This window comes from Aspergillus thermomutatus (assembly GCF_002237265.1).
Source record: "Aspergillus thermomutatus strain HMR AF 39 chromosome Unknown NODE_177, whole genome shotgun sequence".
In the NCBI taxonomy this organism is placed as follows: Eukaryota; Fungi; Ascomycota; class Eurotiomycetes; order Eurotiales; family Aspergillaceae; genus Aspergillus; species Aspergillus thermomutatus.
In genome coordinates this window covers 2543-21805 of record NW_020798226.1, presented here as the reverse complement: position 1 = coordinate 21805, position 19263 = coordinate 2543, and the positions used below count along the sequence as shown (strand labels likewise).

At 51.5% G+C, this 19263-nt stretch overlaps 7 protein-coding genes across 7 annotated transcripts; 3 read left to right on the top strand and 4 right to left on the bottom strand.

Moving 5' to 3' along the window:
* Window positions 1-700: 700 nt before the first annotated feature.
* CDV56_103079 (uncharacterized protein) lies at window positions 701-1226 on the bottom strand (the record flags this gene model as incomplete). The annotated part of the gene is made up of 2 exons (XM_026756698.1): window positions 701-1131; window positions 1187-1226. 2 exons carry the CDS (start codon window positions 1224-1226, stop codon window positions 701-703), a joined length of 471 nt encoding a protein of 156 aa, XP_026612317.1.
* Window positions 1227-2586: 1360 nt separating this feature from the next.
* Window positions 2587-4228, top strand: CDV56_102709 (putative MFS transporter; the record flags this gene model as incomplete). The annotated part of the gene is made up of 3 exons (XM_026756328.1): window positions 2587-3353; window positions 3404-3637; window positions 3688-4228. 3 exons carry the CDS (start codon window positions 2587-2589, stop codon window positions 4226-4228), a joined length of 1542 nt encoding a protein of 513 aa, XP_026612316.1.
* A 788-nt stretch (window positions 4229-5016) lies between these two features.
* On the bottom strand, window positions 5017-6623 carry CDV56_102406 (uncharacterized protein; the record flags this gene model as incomplete). The annotated part of the gene is made up of 5 exons (XM_026756025.1): window positions 5017-5379; window positions 5434-5630; window positions 5678-6222; window positions 6275-6476; window positions 6533-6623. 5 exons carry the CDS (start codon window positions 6621-6623, stop codon window positions 5017-5019), a joined length of 1398 nt encoding a protein of 465 aa, XP_026612315.1.
* A 4701-nt stretch (window positions 6624-11324) lies between these two features.
* CDV56_101698 (uncharacterized protein) lies at window positions 11325-11825 on the bottom strand (the record flags this gene model as incomplete). Its single annotated transcript, XM_026755317.1, has 1 exon — window positions 11325-11825. One exon carries the CDS (start codon window positions 11823-11825, stop codon window positions 11325-11327), a length of 501 nt encoding a protein of 166 aa, XP_026612314.1.
* Window positions 11826-11858: 33 nt separating this feature from the next.
* Window positions 11859-12089, bottom strand: CDV56_101667 (uncharacterized protein; the record flags this gene model as incomplete). Its single annotated transcript, XM_026755286.1, has 1 exon — window positions 11859-12089. One exon carries the CDS (start codon window positions 12087-12089, stop codon window positions 11859-11861), a length of 231 nt encoding a protein of 76 aa, XP_026612313.1.
* A 485-nt stretch (window positions 12090-12574) lies between these two features.
* On the top strand, window positions 12575-15752 carry CDV56_101118 (putative UDP-glucose,sterol transferase; the record flags this gene model as incomplete). The annotated part of the gene is made up of 4 exons (XM_026754737.1): window positions 12575-12716; window positions 12770-13637; window positions 13684-15265; window positions 15330-15752. 4 exons carry the CDS (start codon window positions 12575-12577, stop codon window positions 15750-15752), a joined length of 3015 nt encoding a protein of 1004 aa, XP_026612312.1.
* Window positions 15753-16625: 873 nt separating this feature from the next.
* On the top strand, window positions 16626-18125 carry CDV56_100766 (uncharacterized protein; the record flags this gene model as incomplete). The annotated part of the gene is made up of 2 exons (XM_026754385.1): window positions 16626-16898; window positions 16953-18125. The coding sequence occupies 2 exons, from the start codon at window positions 16626-16628 to the stop codon at window positions 18123-18125; spliced, it is 1446 nt and encodes a 481-aa protein (XP_026612311.1).
* Window positions 18126-19263: the final 1138 nt, after the last annotated feature.

Sequence of the window (19263 nt, the reverse complement as noted above, 5' to 3'; positions counted from 1 at the left end):
GCTAACTATTTATGTCACCGGTTGTCACAATGGTCTTGGTCAATCCCATTGTGAGAATCTCAATGTTTTGTCTGCAGATGTAACTGATGAGATAATCCTTTCTATAGTGTCATAATGGACATCAGGGTGGACTTGGTCAGCCAGGCGACGAAACCTTCCCACGAGCACCTTGAACAGCATAGCGGATGATTGTCTGGCTCTTGCAAGAGAATCTATTGCTATCGACTTTCGACCGGGTGCAACGCAACATGACAATTCAGCCATCATTGTAGCTAGCAGGTTAGATTTGAAGTAATAAAGGCGTGGAAAGCTTTGGGCTTGTCCGCTTTCTCCCCGTGTTTGGTGTCAGCCGCATGGATGGACCGCTCCGACTCATGCCATAATCGATAACTATGGATGGTATTAGCTAAAAGGCTTAGCTTCCATAGCGTGTTCCTATTGAAGTAGATTCATGATTGTTCAGCGGCAGGAGTATGCCTTGGGGCGGGTGAGTGCTTCATTTCTTTCTCTTAGGATTAAGTACATGCGTTGGATTCTGTCTGTAAAAGACTCTTCCTTAATCTATTCCCATGCCTTCTTTGTAAGATAAGAACTGTATTTAAACATTAAATAATGCAATCTTTGTCCTCCAGCTTCATTGTAATAAGTGGATGACCACATCTGCACATTGATTGACTTACGCCACGAAGATAACAGACCCTCACTGGATCATCTTCTCATCATTCTCCTCGGTTTTTGCAACTGCTGGGGTAGGATCCTGAGACTTGGTCTGTTCTGTGGCCATTCGAGCCCTCCTTGCCGACTTGTTCGGTCTCTTCCTACGTCTGCGTTTCGGTCTGTCCCGCACCTGGGTAGTATGCACAACCGGGAGATTCCCGCCGATGTCGATATGGATAATTTGATGAGTTCCTTGGTCCAGGAAGTGATGATGACGGATCTCCCGGGAGGAAGTTGTGGTGCCACTAGGGCCATGCCGAGTAGTATTCGACGTATGGCCCCGCTGCGGTGCATTGGTTGTACTCGGTTGCTGAGAAGTGATGGTGGTTTGCCTCACGGAGGTTGGCAGCGGTCGTAGCGGACAACGAGGGGCTATGTGGCCGGTTAGATTGCAGTGTCTGCACCGCCGGTTGTCTGTTGTTGTCAGTGTGATTATCAGCATGCGTTGATGGGGGAACATTGAGCATACCGTCTGTGTACTCATTGAGAGCGGTGGACGGGCGATCCATTGTGTCTGCTGGGCTACTGGCGGACCTCCTGTAGAGTGCGCAATGAATACAATAGCGGATCCGAGCGACAAAGCCAGATTTGACAACTTACATTCTAGCGGGTAGATACTGAAAATGCCAGCGCAGGTCCAAGGAACAGTGTTCAATCGGACCAGGTGAAGAAGGGCGAGCGAGCAGGTATCATATTCGCTGCATAGCATCATTGTTCCGGGAAGGGTCGAGTGAGATGAGAGACAGGTACAGTTCTCGGACGTTCTTTCTTCGCGTTGTCACTGTCGGTTGTGACCGACCGGCTCCTTCCGTTGAACATTGATCGAACTTTGCATCAGCGGGCAGCAAGTGAGCTCTCAAGTACGACCGAGAAACAGTCATCACAAAAAAGGACAGATCAACTGATCCGCTTTGCCATTCAGTCCGAGAGCAATGGCTGAGGGCTGTCCGTAGTAGAACTAGAACCTGGAATCGGGTAATTAACGTTCGAGGGTTCGGACCACCTCGGGCACGCCAACCAAACTCACAAGGTTCCCTGCTACTAGTCCGCCTGGCTCGGCTATCAGAGCGGACTCAAGATGCCCTAGTGGGGTGACACCGGAGATGCTGTCAAGGCGCCTGGGTTGGGACATGCCTGTCTTACCAGTTGCCGGTCTGTCGGGCAATCCACAGTCATAACGCATTATTGTACGGCTCGACATGTTCCCAGGAGCCTAACGACTGAAGATTCAAGGACAACTAACAGATACGCCATGGCCATGTCAATAGACCCGGGAATATAAAGTACGGCTCTGTTTACATATCAAAGTTGTGATATCCCCCGCACGAGGGGCAGATACCACTATTGCAAAGCCTAAAACCAATGAAAAGGAGGCAAATTCTTGTGCAATATGAACTGTGCAAGTCAATGTTGGAACATGGAACCAAATACGTAATGGAGCTGCTAACTTTTCCTCGGTCACATGACTGTATCCACAGGCTCACTCAAATCAACACAGTCATTATATGCACTAGTAAGTTGGATTTTAGAAGGTTGTAGGATTGATCATGTATACGGTCCAGGGCTGAATAGATCGAGACCTTCGATGCTTACAATAATGTGGGATACCCCAGCCGAGCCTCCAATATGTGAATCGGCAGGTTCCGTGACCATGTTTCTCGATGCATTTCTATTGCCTAATTTCCGCAGTTCTAGGCTCTTAGCGTGCGCTAGCGTCGCGTGCCATGTCTCTTAGTAGTCTCGCTTCCCCGGAAAGAAAGAAAAAATGTACTTCGTAGGGCGTAGTCCGGTCCTCCGAGAGTCATACATACCCCTCCGTCCTGTCAGTGTAGAACCTTCAACTGTAGCGATTCTTCTGCAGTTGGCAACATGTCTACCACGACGACTGCGACGATCACACCCATCAACTCTCTCATATTGGAAGAGAGCAATCTTCGCTCCCCAGAAAATGGGCGGCCAGCCCCTCAAAAATCGCAGTTGCAAAAGATCGTGGTGCTCAGCCAGCTTTTCGCGGTGACTCTAACGGCCAGCGTGATCAATGGGCTTGTGATTGTCGGTCTGCCAACTATCACCAAGGATCTCCAGCTTCCCCCTTCTCTATCCTTCTGGCCTTCCTCGGTGAGTAGCCTCGCGACCGCCTCGACGCTTCTCTTGGCGGGGTCCCTGGCGGACACTGTTGGTCCGCGATGGGTCGAACTCGTCGGCTCCTTTGCCAGCGGCGCATTGATGATCGGTCAAGGCGTGGCTCGGACAGGGCAGGAATTGGTGGTTTTGAGAGCACTCCAGGGTGTCGGTCTCGCGATGCACTTGGCCTCTTCGATCTCCATCGTGACGCAGCTTCTACCTCCAGGAAGAGGTCGCAATGTCGCTTTCTCGTGCTTGGGGCTCAGCCAGCCCCTTGGATTTTCGCTGGGCCTGGTCGTCGGGGGTATCCTTGTCGATACCATCGGCTGGAGATCGGGGTGGTATCTTTCTGGCGGTATCACGCTCTTCTTCGCGGCTGTCGGTCTCTGGGCTTTGCCTCGGGGCAAGAGCACGCACTACTCAGATCTCCTTCACAACATCAGGACTAAGATCGACTGGGTTGGGGCTGGGCTGGCTTCCGCATTCATGGCATTGCTCTGTTATCTCCTAGCGTAGGTCATCCTGCGTCATGACCTCGTTCGAAAGCTAACCCGAAGAATAGTATCCTGAGCGCCAATCCCTCACGGATAAAATCTGCCGATAGCATCATCATTCTGTGCCTGGCTGCCCTTGCCCTTCCTTCATTTGTCGGCTGGGTCCATTATCAGGCCAAGAGGAACAAGCCAGCTCTCATTCCCAATTCACTGTGGAAGAACACAGCCTTTTCGAGCATCTGCGCTATCCTCGCCATCTCAACAGCAGTCGTGAATTCAATGGAGCTCTTCGCCAGCTTATTGTAAGCCCTTCCCTAGCCCCGTCGGCCCATCCCTCATTAACCCGACCCAGTTTCCAAGAGGTCCAAGGCCTCTCGGCGCTAGACGCCTCCGTCCGCATCCTCCCCAGCCTCATAGTCGGCGTCCTCCTGAACCTCGTCATCGGAGTCTTCGTACACAAAGTTCCCGCATTCTGGATTGCAACGGCGACTTCCCTCCTCTGCGCCGGATCCCCCTTACTCATGGCCGTCGTCCAGCCCTCCTGGCCATACTGGGGCAACGCCTTCATCGCGCAGCTCCTGCAGCCCATCAGCTTCGACGCGCTCTACACCGTCGGCCTCATCATCATCACGAACAGTTTCCCGGACGACACACAGGCCCTGGCGGGTGCCGTCTTCAACACGGCAGCGCAGTTCGGGAGCGCCCTGGGACTGGCGATCCTGCAGGTCATCTCGACGGTTGTGACGGAGGAGTCTGGCGGTGACGAGCCCGGTGCGCTGATGGCTGGATACCGGGCCAGTTTCTGGACCATGTTTGGGTTCATGATTCTTTGCACTGTTCTTGGGTACTTTGGGCTGCGGAAGGCGGGTAAGGTTGGCTTGAAACGGGATTGAGCGGACCTGTCTGATACGACTCGGTGCTTCGCCGTGGCTGTTGTTGTACCAACGCCATCTGCAGTTGATATTGCGTACTTAGTGCGCTAACGACAACGGTTACGTGTCTTCTGTTAACTGGGTTCGTTTTGCGAGGAACCCTGCCGAGGTCTTGGGTAGGACAGGTCTTCCACTGACAAAAGCACAGTTTGAGCAACTTCACATATCACATAGATGTAGACGAAAAAGTGTATATAGAATGTTCATATAGAATGAGATGCGAATCTTTGTTGCCGCTTTTCAAGCAACTTCAAATCTCTTCCCGTGCGTATGTATATTTTGTCTGGTCTACCCGCTGAAAGGCATATTTCTCCGGCGTCCCATACCGCAGAATTGCAAAATACAACTGACCAGCATCTGAGCAAGATTCTATGAAACAGTTGATGGAGTATACAAAGTAGAGACCTCGGCCATTATTCCCCCGAGATATAGACACGTCTCTCCACTTCCCGAATGGCCAAAGTGCGGGGTTGAAGCTTGACATGAGTCTACCACTTTCTCTCACAATTAAACATCTTAACTTGAAGATGGTCTAGAATGCCAATATGTGGCTGGGTACTCTACGGCAGATCTTCGGCAGATCCAAGTCGCGGTACATAGCGCGAATTCGCCGGCAACTGGAACGTTACGATATACAGCTCGTTGATAGAGAGGCTTGCCAGATACGATATATTATATTCTGAGGTCTAGATGCCAATCCATTATCGCTACCGTTATCATATAGATGTTATCATCCTCGGCAGAGAAACCTAGACACCAACAGTCTCAACAACCTCCCCACCCGCTTTTGAGTTCACACGCTCCATCTCCAACTGCATGTTCTTATCCATAGCCGTAGGAGTCACACTAACATTCAATTCTGTCGCTCGGTGCCCATCAAGCAGTTTCCTGCTGACGGTGTTGGCATACACGGGAAAGACCCACGCCAAAACATAGAACGCCGTCGGGATCGCCATGGCCGTGTGGAAGTTGCCGGTCTTGGTAGCCACCGCTCCAGTCATGGGGGGGATAGCCGCGCCGCCTGAGATGGCGGCGACGAGCATACTGCCGCCGCGCTTGGTGTGGCTTCCCAGGCCGCGGAGCGCGAGGGTGAAGATGGTTGCGAAGCAGGCCTGTCGTTGTTAGAGGGCAGTTCACGAGGCAGTAGGGCGAGGGCTAGGACATACGCTCTCAAAGCAAAGAACCAGAATCAGCATGGCGACGCTGGCGACGCCGCGACTTAGGGTAGCTGCGAGGCTGAAGACGAAGCAGAGACCGAGGTAGACGGCGAGGATGTATCGTGGCTTGAAGCCGACGGTCATGAAGCCACTAGCAACAAAACGGTTGAAGGTGTAGAGGCCCTGGCCGACGGCAAGCAGATTGGCTGCATCATGTCAGAAGGCTAACGTAGGAGGGACCAAGAAGCCTTACAAGAAGTCGCGGGACTATACCCCGCCTCCTGGCAAAAGTTCATAAAGTAGTTTGCAACAGCGACCTGGGCGCCGACGTAGCAGAACTGACTCCACACTCCAAGGAAAAGGTTGTACTGTTTCTTGAAGGGCTTGACCTCTTCATTGGAGATATCCTGCTCCTGCAACCCCATATCGGCGTCTGTCACCTCGGGCATAGGCGCCAGGTAGAATAAAATAATAAGCAGCACCACGAAGCAGGCAACGCCAAGATACACCCACTGCACGTTCTTCAGCCCCTGCTTTGTATCCACGGTTTTGGCGAAGAAGACGCGGGAGGCGAGCAAGGGTGCGACGAACGACCCGATACCCTGCACACCCTGTGCCAGGTTCAGACGGATTTCCGAGTACCGGGGAGGGCCGCAGATGGAGAGGAAGTTATCCGCGCCGGTTTCGAGGGTGGAGAGACCTGCGCCGACGACGAACATGCTGCCGCAGAAACCGCCAAAGGAGGCTTTGACGCCACTAGGCCAGAAGAGAAGGCAGCCGACTGCTAGAACAGCAAGGCTTGACGGGGTCAGTCACCTTTGCATCCGACAGATCTGAAAATGAAGAATACCCAGTCATAAAAGTCACTCTGAAGCCAAACCGGCGGAGAATCCATCCAGAGATGGTCAAGGGACAAAGGAAGTAGGCGCCAAAGTATGCGGCTGACAGCCCCGATGCCATGCTGGCAGTGATATTGAGTTCAGACTGGAAGTGGGAATTGAGGACATCGAGAAGACCGTAGGCAAAGCCCCAGAGGAAGAAAAGAATGGTCACTTGGAGGACGCTATCAGCAAGAGAATCCTGAGCTCTGATTCAGGCCTGAGCTTACCGAGCAAGCATGGGAAGAGAGATTGCTTCAGAGTGATGCCAACACCATCGGTGATGGCCTTGTCATCAACGGTGATTTGGCGTCGCCACATGTTGGCCAGCGGGAGCGAGAACCCAGAATGTCAGTAAGAATGAGAAATGCAGCGATGGTGCTGGTATCAGAGCATCCTGTCTGCAACAACGGGAAATGGTCAGCTTATCAATTCCCATTGTGTCTTCCTGCCCATGCAAAGCGCACTCGGTACGAATTAAACCGAAGGGCAGGGATGCTCTCGGTCCGATGCTGCAACCATTGAGCACGAGGATAGAATATCCCCATGGGGAGCGGTTCAGCAAAGTCTGGGGCTCTAAGCGCAGAAATCTCCGGGTCCTTGTTGGTTGGCAAACGCCACATCAACAACGGCGCGTTCAGATGCGGAGGCGATTATCGGTCCTTCCAGTCAACAAGCATCCCGTCCCGTGAGCCTAAAGCATGGCCTACAGCTGAGCCTTACGGAGGAGAATACCGTCTAGTTTCCCTTTCCATAGCAATGTCCTGCTTGCAGTCCCCTCGTATGTTGATGGGTCGGAACTTGTCGTAATATCGCCAAAACCCCCATGGGCTGTAGCATTCTACCTGTTCCACCATTGATATCCCATATCGCAACTCGTTTACAGATGGAATGCTTTCATGGAATAGAGTTCCTATCAAACATGGATGTGGAGGGAACGAGGACTTACCGAACTGCCGATCCGAGCCGAAAAATCACAGGTAAGTCGTATATATAGATATTCGTACCCATTCGTATTCGTATATCATGTCAAACTGCCACTCATTGGAGATTTCAGTCTTATGCTTTTCTGCATTCCAGCACCATCCCTCAATTTCCGCACAAGGTTTCTGTTTTTTTGACATTCGAGTAGTGGCCATATAATTGGGTCGTCCCGGACAGATTCTATGGATGATGGACTCTGTCGTTGCAACGAAGCAATGAGCGATTGATTGATTCCATATATCAAATTTTGGCTCTTCGATCGAGGAAAAGCATTCGTGTCCTTTCGATTGAAAGTTCGAATACACACAGAAGGTCGTCCTAAACATAAGACATGGTCGTCAGCGAAACGAGCGAAGGTTAAGAGAGGGAAGAAAATGGCCGCTGTAAGTCTACCATGCAACGATTAGGAATTTTCCCCCCTGGTCCCTCCCACCATGGATCGAAATTTGCGTGGAGAGTCCCGGGAAACGCGAGATCTCTGTTGGGTATTGCCGTTGCTCCGTCTTCAGCAAGAAGGTGCACTTGACGACGGCTTGGGTAACAGCGTAGGTATGTAGCAACGGTTTGGAGAGTGTATATGTGCCGTCAAATCCGTGCACGACATGATATTAGAACGCTCATGAGCCGCCATGGTAACTTACTACCTCAACAGTCCGCACAGCAAGTTGTCTTTCTTGAGCCTTGCTGTAAACTTTTCAGGTAGGTTTATGCTTATTCTTACGCATGTTTAGGTGGACTCGATGTGTATGTACACAATAGCTTTCAAGAGGGAAGATGCCACCACAGCACTGCTTTCATAGCTGACAAAGCCATCTATCGTCAAGTGCACAGCCTCATCAGGCACCGACAACTTGGAGTCCAAGCATAGACAGGCCAATCATCGTCAGATTCTATACGACCCTGATTCGTGCCCAAGTGTGGCTGGGGAACAGAGGGAGGAAGACATTTCTGGGGTTTTCACCTCGAATCCGGTAAACATCCCCATGTCCCTGATATTCCGGCATCGTCTGTGTCACCTTAGGCAGTCGGAATCATATCAAATAATTTGGGGACAATCATGCAGCGACTCAATCAACTGTCCTACATGGATTCTCGACGCATGTGGCCAGAGCCTCAAGCGCTTGAAACAACATCGTATTGCACTACTATTTCTACTACGCTAGAAAGTGTTGAGGTGACACCTTGTTTTTAGTCGAGTGGTAGAATGGTTTATAACTAGCCTTTTTCATCATGTATTATATTATCATCGGTTGTCATTGGATGAAAGCCCACCACCTCACCAGTAAGAAGTGACACGGGATAGCAAAGGCATGACAATCTCTTCCTTTCACCGTTCATTTTCTCCGTGAGTAGTATAGGATCTATGTCACCGGGCCTTTGCGCGCGATACTTCGGGCTGGACCCTGCGTCTAATTGAACAGGTTTCATCCTGGCACTTTTGCTTATACTCATACAGTTGCCAGTTAATGCTGCCCGACAGATTGATGCACCTAAGTGGCATGCAATCGCCACTTGACTATAACAACTATCGAGTAACTAGATAACCTGCCTTTCACTTCCCCAACAATGCCGACTACAGTATTATGAGTCTTTGGTGATGTTCATGCTCGTCAGCTAGTTGGTCCTAAGGCATGACCGTGGAAGTATTCCCTACTTCACTATAGAGACGGTTTCTTCATCTTTTGACTGTCCCTTGATCGTCTTTCTTGATTGATGTAGCTGAAACTTATAGATCGCCACTGAAAAAAGAAAGGATAAAAGGAAGTCCCTAACAGTCAAAGCGCAGACATGGAAATGCTTGCAAAGCAAAGCCTCATAACACTCTTCATGGACTGGGCACTACACCTCAGCCTGCCTTTGCATCCTCGAGACCAAATGGCGTTGCAGCATATGTGCATCGCGTCTGTCCTTCCTGCTGAAAAGTCTAGAGCACCCCTCAACTAGACAGCGGTACGAGCGAGGAGCAATGTGCATCGACTCAACATGACGAGATAGGTCCGCCTTTCTATTGAACGGTCTCTTCCAGGTACATCCCTCCCACTTGCACACAAGGTGAGCGTTTTCAAGAGGTAGCCTACAAGCGAGAGCAATTAGCGGCTGTACCATTGACAGCGGGGGAACCTACGTTTTGACTTCGTCCTGGTGCACAGACTGGAGAGAAAGGAATTGATCCATAAAGGGTGGAATTGAGCCTCCCTGCACGCCGTGCTCAATGACATAGCCTTGCGATTGGCGAAAGCGGCTCTCCACAAAATGTTGATTGTCTCGGAGCTGGTTCAGGGATGGCTCTGTACCTGGACTAACAGGAAGGAGAGCTGGTCTAAATGCTGGTTGAGACACTGCAGACACTGGCAAATGCCAACAAGATTGCGAGACTGTATCGAAAGCAAGGTCTTGCGATGGGTATGTAGTAGCCGTCCGATCGGTTGCAAAGGCCAGTGATTCCTCTTGAACAGGGTAATGGAGACTGAAGTTTTCAGTCTGACTGGAAATGCCCGAAACAGCGTCAACATTGAAAGAATATACATCATCTAGTGGATGTCTGTCGGAGAAAGATACAAGAGTGGACATCCTGGCAGTGGAGAAAGGAAACAAAGACTATAATCTCTTTGAGATACAAGTAGAATCGATGGCCTGCGGGGGTATAAAATCCTGAGTACTCGAGAGATGGAATGGGCTATTTAAATAATCGATGTGTAGATCAAGTAGCCTGAGTTTGGAGGAACAATAATAGCATTACTGGACCTATCTTTCAGGTACAGTACTCCTCATGGTGACTGTTGGTTCCGCAGTTCTCGTTCTGATCCTCCATGGCAGAACCCGCACAGGCTAGGTCTACGCCTGGTTAAAACTTGAGGATAACTGGTCGAATATCTACGTGGCTGCAGCTAGCACTGCGTACTATCCTGTGTAGTCTTTAGGTACAGAGCAGTACCTAGTAGGACTGTCCACCGCCACCCGGACATTAGGTAGCCTGTCATCAAAAGGTGTAAGGGGATTGGTTATGTGGACCTTGAACTGTCGAATTATCGAATTGTTAGACTGGTTCAAACCATCAAATTATCAACATTAGAATATTGAATTATTGACGTTAAACTGTTGAACTATGAAACGTCAAACCGCCAAATTATTAATGTTAAAATTATCATATTTGACTCATTAGTTATTGAATCACTAACCTGTTAAATTATTAATGTCAAAAGGTTAGATTATTAGGATCCAACTATTCAACATTAAATTATTAAATTATTATGAAATTCCAGTCGAATTCCAATCGAATTCTAGTTGAATTCAGTCGAATTGTCGATATAGAGATATATCGAATAACTACCTACCTATATGCCACCCCCAGCCGGATGACTGAATTCGCTCTATCCCGCATGGTGATTAGCCCCCTTTTGCCCCATACATAACAAAAAGACATTGGTTGAAATGCGGGCCTTATTTCGTGGCGACCGGCGCCTCTGTGGCCCTGAATACTGTCGCCAACACATTTTTTGGCTAGTCGATGCGCATCGAAGATCAAGTGCGATCCTTTCTCCCTCTGCCACAAACTTCGGGATTGTACGGTTGGTGCAATCTCGGAGGACTGGACCAGATGAGACGGTTGACTTTGTGTCACCCTTGGGCCGCCAACTACGTGACATTGGCTGAATCCTGCTCCATTCGATCCCCCGATTTCTCTAGACTCTTTTTCGCCCTTGTCAACATTCCCCTCTTGTCTGCACCCTGAGTGGTTTAATCATGTGCCCGCTTCTGGAATAACGAACTTTCTGGGAATCAGTCACTCACACTGGGCAATTTGCGCAAACACCTCTATATATTGATAGGATTTTGATTAGTCTGTATATGCTTTATATGCTTTCCGGTACACTCCCAATCTATACACCCATTCCGAAAAACTCTGTGGTTCTACTCGCCCACTCGCGCCCATGGCTTCTCTGATCGAGGAGTCACAACCCTCTGGAATATTGCTAGCCTACAATCACACGAAAGGCAGCACATGCTAAATTCTAAGTATCCTTAGAATCTTTCCCTCTAGTACAGGGTATAGTCTATAAGCCCTTCCCCAAACACGCGAAAATCCGCCTCCACATCTCCGGGGGATTCGAATACATAGGAAAATGCCCACTGAACGGAATCTCCGCTAACCCAACCCCCTCCTCCCTCAACTCCCCAAGATACGACAAGCCACGGTTCTGCTCGCCAAACATGAACATCCTCGGACACGGAAGCGCCAAGAACTTCTCCTTCAGCGTTCCGAATCCGACAACTCCACCATGGAAGCGAAGATGCCTCTGACAACCCCAGCATGGACTCGAGCAGGTAGACTAGCAGCATACAGCCCGTTCCTGAGCGATGGCGACGACGCGTCCGCTCGATAAAGTGCGCAAGAAACTCCTCGTCAGAGTCCCCCGGGTGCGTGAAGATCTGCCGACTCAGGAAACAATCTTCCGGCGCGAGGTTGCCCTTGATACTGATGAAACTGAGGATGCGGGCTGGTTCGGCGTGTGCCAGCATCAGTGCCGTGAGGCCCATTGAGTCGCCGATGAGGTGGAAGTGAGTAATCCCCTAGTGCACCAGCACGGCCTGCGCAGTGGTGATGGTGGTTTTGGAGAGATCCGATGAAGATTCGCCGCATCCTGGGGCGTCGTAGGCGAGGAATGTGTGGTCTGCGAATGCGGGAAGACGCAGGATATCATGCAGATCCTCTTTGCAGGCGCCGAAGCCGTGCAGAAAGAAGATGGCTGGCTGAGCGCCGGGGGCTGGACATTGTCTACGGTGAGGTTGAGGGTTAGGCATTGCGCCATGATGATTCAGCGCGCATTATTGACGAGACATGGATACTCGGTTCAAGGGATTTGAGGGTGCTGAGTATTTAAATTGACGTTGAATCGGCCAAAAAGATCGTCGCCGACGGGAAATCGACATCAGCCAAAGGTTGTCATCCCGAGTGGCCGAATCGGTCATGGCGGAAGAAAAGGATCGGCATGATTGATGGTTAGCAATATTGATCTCTAGCTTATTTGAAGATCCTCCATTGTCTAGACAAGTTAAACCTGAACTTAATGTGGATTATTGCATGACCAGGAAATAATCACCCGATGCCGAGGTTTCTTCTTCGACCCACCAAGAAAGCTTGATGTGCCATGACATCACCATATGAAGCCACCGCATCGCGAGACTTCAGGATTCACCATGTCCGACTGCTGCCTTAGCTATCTCATGCAGCTTCCCGGCCTATTAGTGCGTGAACCAGGGATCTTTTGGATTCCATCAAGGACACGATGCCCCGACAACAATCTACAGGTGGCAATGGCATTACAACGGCCGACTGGCCCCAAGAGGCCCTCAGCGACACAACCTCGGGCGACGGTCGTCGCACGTCCATCCTGGAACATGGGATGAACACGGGTGTACGAGTAATGGGTACGAGTGCTATATCAGTTGGTAGACGGCAAAGCTAATTGTGATTGCTGCAGCTGACGGACGACTCGACATCCGGTTTCGCGGCCAAAAAACCAGCCTCACAAACCTCCTCCAACACCTGGAAAAGCCAATCAGACCGACCCCGGAAGAGGTGCGAAGGGCATCCCTTCCACAGCCCTCCATCAAGAAACCCGAGACCTTCCCCCTCCACCTCAACATCGTCATCCAAGTCGTCGGATCGCGCGGCGACGTACAGCCCTTCGTCGCACTCGGCATGGCCCTCAAAGAACGCGGCCATCGCGTCCGACTCGCGACCCACCTCGCCTTCCGCGACTTCGTCCAGGACCATGACCTCGAATTCTTCAACATTGGCGGCGATCCCGCCGAGCTCATGGCGTTCATGGTGAAGAACCCCGGTCTGATCCCAAAGATGAAAACGTTGCGCAGCGGGGCGATCCGGCGCCGGCGGAGGGAGATGGCAGCGATATTCTCCGGGTGTTGGCGGTCCTGTTTCGAGACCGGCGATGGGACGGGACTGCACCACGTCCCCGATGATCCGTGGAGCGAGGCGGTGGACTACCGCCAGCAGCCGTTCGTGGCCGACGCCATCATCGCCAACCCGCCGAGTTTTGCGCATCTCAGCTGCGCGGAGAAATTGGGCGTGCCGTTGATACTCATGTTCACGATGCCCTGGTCGGCAACCCAGGCCTTTCCGCATCCGCTGGCCAACGTGCGTCCCACGAATACTAAACCGTCTGTCGCGAATTTCGCCTCGTATGCGGTTGTCGAGATGATGCTCTATGAGGGATTGGGGGACCTGTTAAACAAATTCCGCAAGCGAGAGTTGGGGCTTGACCCGTTGGACGCCATTCGCGCGCCAGGTATCGCGCATAAACTCCGCATTCCCTTCACCTATCTCTGGTCGGTAGCCTCGATGCGTTGAGATTTTGAATACTGACATCAGCAGGTCACCGGCTCTGCTCCCCAAACCAGCCGACTGGCTAACCAATATCGACGTCTGTGGCTTCAGCATGCTGTCTGCTCCTAGCAGCTTCACGCCGCCCGACGACCTGATCAGGTTCCTGGAAGACGGTCCCCCGCCCATCTATGTCGGCTTCGGCTCCATCGTCGTCGATAGCCCTACCAAACTAACCAAGATTGTCTTTGAAGCGATCGTCAAAACCGGCCAGCGCGCACTAGTTAATAAAGGCTGGGGCAACATCGGTGCGGGGGAAGCCGAAATCCCAGAGAACGTGTTCATGGTCGGCAGCTATCCGCACGACTGGCTATTCAAGCACGTCTCATGCGTGGTCCATCACGGTGGAGCAGGAACAACAGCAGCAGGGCTCGCGCTTGGCCGACCAACGATAATCATCCCTTTCTTCGGCGACCAGCCCTTCTGGGGGTCGATTGTATATAGGGCCGGTGCGGGACCGGCGCCGATTCCATATAAAAGGCTCAACGCGGAGAAACTCGCGGACGCGATCAACAAGGCGCTCGGGCCTGAGATGCAGGAGAAAGCGGGCGAGATCGGGGAGAAGATGAGACAGGAGAATGGAGTCAGGTGCGCCGTAGCCAGTTTCCATCGGCACCTGGATCTGGAGGCGCTGCGATGCTCGATCTGTCCGCAGCGCCCGGCCGTATGGTGGGTGCGCCACTCGCATATCAAGCTGAGCGCCTTTGCGGCGTCTGTGCTCGTCGAGGCCGGGTTGATCAAGCCGCAAAATGTCGTCCTGTACCGGTCGAAAGAATACGATACAAACCGCGACCCGCGAGGTCCCATCTCCGCGGGCGCAGAGGTGCTCTATGGCATCGTGTCGGACTTTGTAACGGGTCTCGCGACTGCACCGGCTGAGGTTGTCGAGGCGATCTCGCGCCATCACCATCACCACAAGAAGCATGGGTGGCGTCACCGTCACGACGACGACTGGGAGGTCAACTGCGACTGTGCGGCACGTAAAGGGAGGACGCCGAAGTCCATGGACGGCATTCCCCCGGAGGACCGGGTGCGATCGCAGCTGGGCTCGGTGGCAAGTATGCGGCGATCGGAGGCTGATTTCCAGTTATCGAGTCCTTCCGGTGACATGGATGAGCCCACGGACGCCGACGAGGAGGAGGAGGAGGAGGAGGAGGAGGAGGAAGTTGATGATGATAGTGCGAGTTTTATCTCTGCTCCGGATGGCATGTCGAGGGATAGCGTCCCGGAGCGAAGAAATCGAATATCGGACCAGTCCACGGTTCAATCGGATACCTCAGACACGCATGTAGAGAGCGAAGGGGACAGTGGCGAACAGGACCTTGAAAGAACGATCAGCCGACGGGCAACAAGGGAGGCGCAGGGAGGCGTTCATGTGGTGCTAGCAGAGACAGGCTATCACAGCAAACGGTTTGGAAAGCGACTGTTGAACTGGGTTATCACGATACCTACCGATGTGACCCTGACTCTGTCCAAGGGTTTCCACAATGCGCCAAAGCTGTACCACGACAGTACGGTGGCCGAAATCCCGACAGTCATGGGGCTGCGGGGTGGGTTTCGAGCCGCTGGAAAGGTTGGCATCACTTCTTGATTCTCTTGTGTCACCGAATTGAGTGGAAGCTAATATTTGCACGTAGGAATTCACCCAAGAATTCTACCAAGGCTTCACCGGACTCGTCACACAGCCCGCAGACGGCCTGGAGAGATCCGGCTCAATCGGCCTCCTGAAAGGCATTGGCAAAGGTCTTGGGGGAGTCATCCTCAAGCCCGCAGCAGGTGTGACCATCCTTTCTCCCTCGGACTACTTCGTACTGACGATGTTAGGACTCTGGGGCTTAGCAGGTTATCCCCTCGACGGCCTCCACAAGAGCCTACGCAACTCTCTAGCAAGAAGCAAAATCAAGGAGATTCTGACCTCGCGAATACAGCAAGGGATCGATGAGATGTGTGCGTCTTCACCCGATGAACGCGCCATAGTGATGCGGCGATGGAGGGAGTTGCAGAAGACGCATGGGCCGAGAGCGAACGGAAGCGAGAACGGGAATGGTCATGCAGAATGATACCCGTTTACCCCTCAGGGGTTGTACAATATTTCAGTATGATAATGAACCCTCTGTTATTCAGTGGACATGATACATGAGCACGGAGATTGCGCAGGTAATCAAAGTTATCAAGACAGCAGTATCAAGAACAGAACCAGGCAGGAAGTCATCATTAAAGGATACCACGTAAGCGCTATACCTACACATCATGCACTTAATTTCCGTCAGCGGCAGATATATTGTCCTTGCGCACAGATTGGAGTACAATGAAATCCATCAGGATGCTTTAATAGAGTTTATCAAACTTGAATAAGACTCGTAATGTGCGCATAATGGCAGAACCTCGGTCATAAAGCAAGCGAGGCCCTCTATCCAACACTGATGAAACAATTCCGAAGCCCCAGTATCCATACTCGCATCGTAATTAGTCGTGCAACGATTTGGCTGGTGGAGTTGGAATTGCCGAATGCGCCAATAAGGACGATGGGACCGAGTCAGGACTGACAAGCTATGGCAAGCCCCAGACTACCGGAGATTAAGCAACTAAACAGTTCATTTCAATTCTCCATGCAATCAAATGGTTCTCCGTGGAGTTCGTGGCTTTTGCGCTCCTGAAGCAATCTGAAACGGCCATTATGCACACTAACAAACATTCGCGATCCACCTATCTGATAGTCTATAGACTGGAGTATGCATGGCCCAGTAGTCCACTCCATTATAGTCATCTCCTGACTCGGTCAGTAATATAAATACACCTGGATGCCCAATTCCCTCGTTCCTGATAACTCAAACAGCATAGGCTTGGTCCTATATTCATTCATTTCCATCCTTACCTTCCTTCCTTTCTTGTCCCTGTCTTCTAACCATTCCAAGTCCCTCTTTTGTTCCAAGATGAAGCGCGGTGCGCTCCTTGTTCCCTTCGTTCCCCTGGCTCTTGCCTGTGTTGACCCCAGCGACTCCAACCATTCCTGTGCCTCCGTATTTTCGGTCTCGTCTGCTGCTGCCGCCAGCTTCTGTGCCACTTTCACCGCGAGCACGGTCACCGAAACTACTGGCGTGCCTGCCGCTCTTCTCAGCAACTGCGACTACAACACAAAGCACCTGTCAAGCGCCTGTAGCTGTCTTGGTCCTGCTACCGCCGCTGCTCCTACCCAGACTAGTGCTGTTAGTATCCAATTCGAGCAGATCTAAACCAAGCGTTGCTGTTGACAGGTTCAGGTCAACACCGCCACTGCTCAGGCTACATCCACTGTTGCTCCCACCACCCTGAAAACCACTGCTGTGGCTTCCACCACCCAAGCCCCTGCCCCGACCACGACGAAGAGCTCCACCTTCGCGGGTAACGGCGGCACCACCTGCACCGTCACCGAGTATGCTGCCATCTCCTCGGCCGTTGCATCGTGCTCGAACATCCTCCTGTCGGACGTCTACGCCCCTCCTTCCAGCACAATCGACCTCCAGAACCTGCAGACCGGAGCGGCCGTGATCTTCGCCGGTACCACGACCTTTGGCAACACCCCCGACGACGACTTCGACCCCATCGTCATCTCCGGAACCGATGTGACCATCACCGGAGCGGAGGGGCACGTCATCGACGGCAACGGCGCCGCCTACTGGGACGGTGAGGGCTCCAACGGCGGTTCCTCGAAGCCCGACCATTTCATCGTTGTCAAGCACATGTACGACTCGCGCATCGAGAACCTCTACATCCAGAACTGGCCCGTCCACTGCTTCGACATCGAGAACACCGAGAACCTGATCATCTCCGGCCTGACGCTGAACAACTCCGCCGGCGACTCCCCCAACAGTGCCAGCGACGGCGACCCGGCCGCCCACAACTCCGACGGCTTCGACATCAAATCCAGCACCAACCTCACCCTCCAGAACAGCTGGGTGCACAACCAGGACGACTGTGTCGCGGTCACAAGCGGCACGGACATCGTCGTGGACAACATGTACTGCTACGGAGGCCACGGACTGAGCATCGGCTCCATCGGCGGCAAGAGCGACAACACCGTTGACGGTGTGACCTTTTCCAACTCGCAGGTCATCAACAGCGAGAACGGATGCAGAATCAAGACGAACTCAGGAACGACCGGTGAGGTTTACAACATCCGCTACGAGAATATCACCGTCTCTGGTATCACCGACTACGGTATCGATATCCAGCAGGATTACCTGAACGGCGGTCCTAACGGGGAGCCTACCAACGGCGTCAAGATCGAGAACGTCACGTTTGTTGATGTCACCGGTACCATGAGCGACGGCAAGGATTACTACATTCTCTGTGGTGATGGCAGCTGCTCTAATTTCAGCTTTGAGAATGTCAGCATCACCGGTGGTAGTGGCGACAGCTGCAACTATCCTACCAACACTTGTCTTGAGGCTTGATTGTATCCAGATTGATTGGTGTCCTTAAAAGGCTGCCCATGATCTGCAATTCCGTTTATGTACCTACTAGGCCAGAAATCGGGAGTGCTTCAGTCGAAACTGTGCAGTGATTGGGAACACAATGAAAATGAACCGAGAAAACTGCGTCCTCTGTCATTAGCGATTTGGAAGATCAGATCATCTGCCATGGATAGCCGATCGAAGTATACAAGGCCATTGAAGCTTGTAGTGAGAGGCTTAGTGACAGGCATATATTACCTCAAGCGTACTGCTTCTTGATTTATCCAGGATAGCCTTGAACACCACTAGAACCGGGAGACATAATTAGGCATTAATCCTAACTTTGAGCTTCGCAGGTCCTCTGTAGTCTTTGATAAATAGGAGCAACAAGCACTGAGTTCTCCCCTGCTGTCTTCGATCTCTCCAAGCTTCCTCGACAGGGAGAAACAAACGGGCCCCGATACTTACTGCGCACTATGCTCTTCCTGCTCTTCAAAAGTTTTTCCATGTTGACACAGAGGAATACTACGACGAGAAGAATACGTATCGTACTGCTCAGGTGGTAAAAGAATGCGACGATCTCGATTGGCTGGGCGGCTCTTATGCTCTTGGGTATAATCCCAATGCATTAAGGACGAAGTTCGTAGTACCTCAGTAATATTTGCTGCTCGGGATGATCTAATGGAGACAGGGCGTTTACTTTCCCTGGAGAGATTGGAGACTACGTGAGTTGCCATTCTCTCTTACGTGCTACGACTGATGAAACCCAGGGAAGGAGGCACGTTTCCATTAAGTCTTGCTATGTTAAAGGCTGAGCCTTCTATATATCTTGCTGTACATGTTTTAACATTATTTATAGGGTATATGGCTTGATTTAGATCATCTCTGCTTACTAGTTTAAGTCTATTTTATTAACACTGTAGCGCTCTACTATATAGTACCCTTACTCCCCTTCATTCTCATGAGATGATGATATTAAAATCTGTAGGCGTATGGATCATATGGCGGGTGCTCCTGTCACATAATCTTACCTAGTAGAAATCTCTTCACCCACCACTATATAATTAGAATAGCATTAAGATAACTACTAAGGTAGTAATGAATTCTACATGCACTTTAATATAATATTATCTTCTTA